General features: G+C 54.8%; 2 protein-coding genes across 2 annotated transcripts in view; one reads left to right on the top strand and one right to left on the bottom strand.

Annotated features, from left to right (window-relative positions):
* The window catches only part of CAPN9 (calpain 9), an 18,303-nt gene extending 17,117 nt beyond the window's left edge, over nt 1–1,186 (bottom strand). Inside the window, 1 exon segment of the mRNA XM_015560004.1 lies at nt 1,129–1,186. Coding sequence (XP_015415490.1) covers nt 1,129–1,186 — 58 coding nt within the window.
* AGT (angiotensinogen) overlaps nt 697–3,347 on the top strand; it is a 4,581-nt gene continuing 1,930 nt past the window's right edge. Inside the window, exon 1 of the mRNA XM_015560003.1 lies at nt 697–842. The gene's annotated coding sequence lies outside the window, so the exon portion shown is untranslated. The remainder of the gene's footprint in view (nt 843–3,347) is intronic.

Below are 3,347 nucleotides of genomic sequence, written 5' to 3'. Positions count from 1 at the left end.
GCCTCCGTGGAGAAGGGGGCTTGGACCTTGTGCTCCCCGTGTCTGATTTACCGAACTCGGAGCGGACCCACAAAGCAACCCGAGGACATCTGAGCGAGGGCCCTTTTCAACAAGAGCACGCCCGGCCGGCGTGGCTCAGTGGTGAGCGTCGACCTAGGAACCAGGAGGTCAGGGTTCGAATCCCGGTCAGGGCACACGCCCGGGTTGCGGGCTCGATCCCCAGTGTGGGGAGTGCAGGAGGTGGCCGATCCAGGATTCTCTCTCATCATCGATGTCTCTATCTCTGTCTCCCTCTCCCTTCCTCTCTGAAATCAATTTAAAAATTTTTTTAAAAAAGGGAAGAAAGAAAGAGTCATCCCAGGCTGCCCTTGGCCGGCTGTCATGTCGGGGCAGAGGCCCCTCACATGCCCACAGGGGATGCGCTGCGTCCGGCGCCCACGGCCCCTGCCCCTGGGAGCTGCAGTGAATGTGTAACTGGGCCGTGTCCCAGCGCATTCTGTTCAGCAGCAGCAGCAGCGAGGGCATCGATCACCCACTTCCTGGAAGCTGTCCCAGCAGGAGTCCCTCTGGCGTCCAGCCCCCTCTTCAGGCCTGGCTGCTGGGCCCCCTCCCCCACCGTGATGTAACCCCCGCCCCCCAGCCCGGGCACAGGACAGTCCGGGAACGGCTCCATCCCCGCCCTTCACGTATAAATAGGGCGTCCGCGTCCCGGCCAGGAAAGAGGCTGCCCTGGTCTTGGGGACAGAACAGAAGGTCCTGGTCTGGTTTTAGGGACAGAAGCAGAAGGTATTTGTGTTGGGAGCTGACGCAGAAGGTGCTGGTCTTGGGGGCAGACGCAGAAGGTAAGCGGGGAGTCCCTCTCCACACACCACCCGAAGCCCCAGCCCCCAGTCGTTCCCAGGACAGCTGAGCGGTCTGCTGGGCCCAGAAGATGGGGTGGGGGGTGGGATGGGGGGCAGAGCGGCTGGAAGGTGATAGCTAACCTGCAGCCAGGAGCCAGGGGCCAGGGGACAGTGGAGACCTGCACTGCAGGGTACTTGACCACTGGAGACCCAGGAGATGCATTCCCCTCCGGTCCAGCCAGCCCTGACCTGGGCTGTCCTCCCTCGGCCCCACCCTGGGTCCCACCAGAGACCTGGTCCCTCTCCCAGGCGTCACGGTGGCCGGTCTCCCCCACGGGGTTCATGGTGGCCAGGAGTCCACTGTTTTTTGCAATTCCTGGCCTCCCCTTGCTCATGGACTAGTGCAGCTGTCCGCAAACTCATTAGTCAACAGAGCCAAATATCAACAGGACAACGATTGAAATTTCTTTCGAGAGCCAAAATTTTTAAACTTAAACTATATAGGTAGGTACATTGTTATTAACTTAATTAGGGTCCTCCTAAGGCTTAGGAAGAGCCACACTCACGGGGCCAAAGATCCGCATGTGGCTCATGAGCCACAGTTTGCCGACCACAGGACTAGGGTGTCCGTTAAGAGCAACAGAAGGTGAAAGTGCTTTCTAACCTTTCAATAAACTAAACAGGCAAGTCAAAAGAAATTTCAATCGTTGTCCTGTTGATATTTGGCTCTGTTGACTAATGAGTTTGCCGACCACGGGACTAGGGTGTCCGTTAAGAGCAACAGAAGGTGAAAGTGCTGCTTTCTAACCTTTCAATAAACTAAAAAGGCAAATTCTTACTATTTCGTTCAGGAGGCGGTCCAGATCGGTGCTTGTGTGTGTGTGGATTGGGGCTTCCAGCGGGGGTTTGAATCCTGGTTGTGTCTCTTATTGGCCATGTGGCCTGGAGCCAGTCACTAAACCTCTCCGTTCCTCTGCAAAACAGCATTAATTACTTTATTTGCCAGCTACTTATCAAGTAGCTACGGTGGCCCCGGGCACTTTTGGGGGGGCGAGGTGGTATAGGTCAGTGAACAAAACAGTGAGAGCCCTGCACTCTAGGGGGTGTGCATTCACCTGGGAGGAGAGAGGCAATAAACACCAAACATCTCTATATAAAAGGCTAAGTGACTGACCGTACATATGTCTGACCGACCGGCCTGTACATAGGACGCGAACTGGCAATTTAAAAATAAATGTTGACTTGCACATGTGCAATACATACAAAGCTCTTGCTGGCACCAATCCCATGCGTGTTTTGGTTTTATAACGCTATATTGTATACGTTTTGGTTTTATAATGCTATATTGTATATACCACTTTGACATGTAATTTTTTTTGCAGCAACGTCATTACCGCACGAATCTTTCTTCTAATTAATTTCCTTTCAATGTGCACGAATCTGTGCACAGGGCCGCTAGTGACAAATAAACAGACAAACGATTCGGGGTGTGACAAGGTGACCAGGGCCAGAGTGTCGGGAGCAGAGCAGAGTGTCAGGAGTGGCGGGCGCAGTGGCAGCGTGGAGTAGGGCGTCAGGGAGCCCCCGCAGGAGGGGGGCACGGGTGAGAAGAGGAGAGAGGCCGAGGTAGGAGAAGCCTGGGGCGGTGCCTGGCAGTGCCAAGCGTTACGTAAGTGTCAGCTGCCGCCCTTGCCATTTGCGTTGAGCCACCAGGTGTAGGGACACTGAGAAGTGCGGGCTGGTGGCGAGGGAGACCGAGCAGGGGTGAGGGAAGAGAGACCCCGGGGCCAGGACCACCCACGGAGCCTGGACCCCAGCTGCCCGCTGACCCAGAACCCTTGGGGCAGGAGAGCCAATCACAGCCTCTGCCTTGAAAATGACCCATGAGATGGCGTCACCTGAACGGGGCCTGTGCCGTTCACCGGTGCAAAGTGGGAGGGGCTTGTGCCCCTGCACGGCCCACAGGTTTCCCCTGACGCCGCGACCTTTTACCTGAGGCCTAACAGGTGCAACAAAACCCAACGAAAGCATGCCTTCTCCGGGGCCGCGTGATCTGCACCCGGGTCCTATAGGTGTTTCCCTCTTTTTTTTTTTTTATATACAGCCTCTGCCTTGAAAATGACCCATGAGATGGCGTCTCTGCCTGTGCCGTTCACTGGTGCAAAGTGGGAGGAGCTTGTGCCCCTGCACGGCCCATAGGTTTCCCCTGACACCACGACATTTTACCTGAGACCTAACAGGTGCAACAAAACCCAACGAAAGCAGGCTTCCTCTGGGGCCGCGTGATCTGCACCCGGGTCCTATAGATGTTTCCCTCTTTTTTTTTTTTTTTAATATATTTTATTAATCTTTTACAGAGAGGAAGGGAGAGAGACCGGTCCAAGGTCACCTCTCCGAGAAAGGTTGTTTCCCCAGGTAGGGATTTTCCCCTGAAGTTAGGGAGGGAATAAAATCTCTTAACTGCTAGGCGGGTAATTAATCAATCACTTTAACTACAAACAATCA

Source organism: Myotis davidii, unplaced genomic scaffold (genome assembly GCF_000327345.1).
Source record: "Myotis davidii unplaced genomic scaffold, ASM32734v1 scaffold875, whole genome shotgun sequence".
In the NCBI taxonomy this organism is placed as follows: Eukaryota; Metazoa; Chordata; class Mammalia; order Chiroptera; family Vespertilionidae; genus Myotis; species Myotis davidii.
This window is presented reverse-complemented; position numbering and strand designations above follow the sequence as displayed.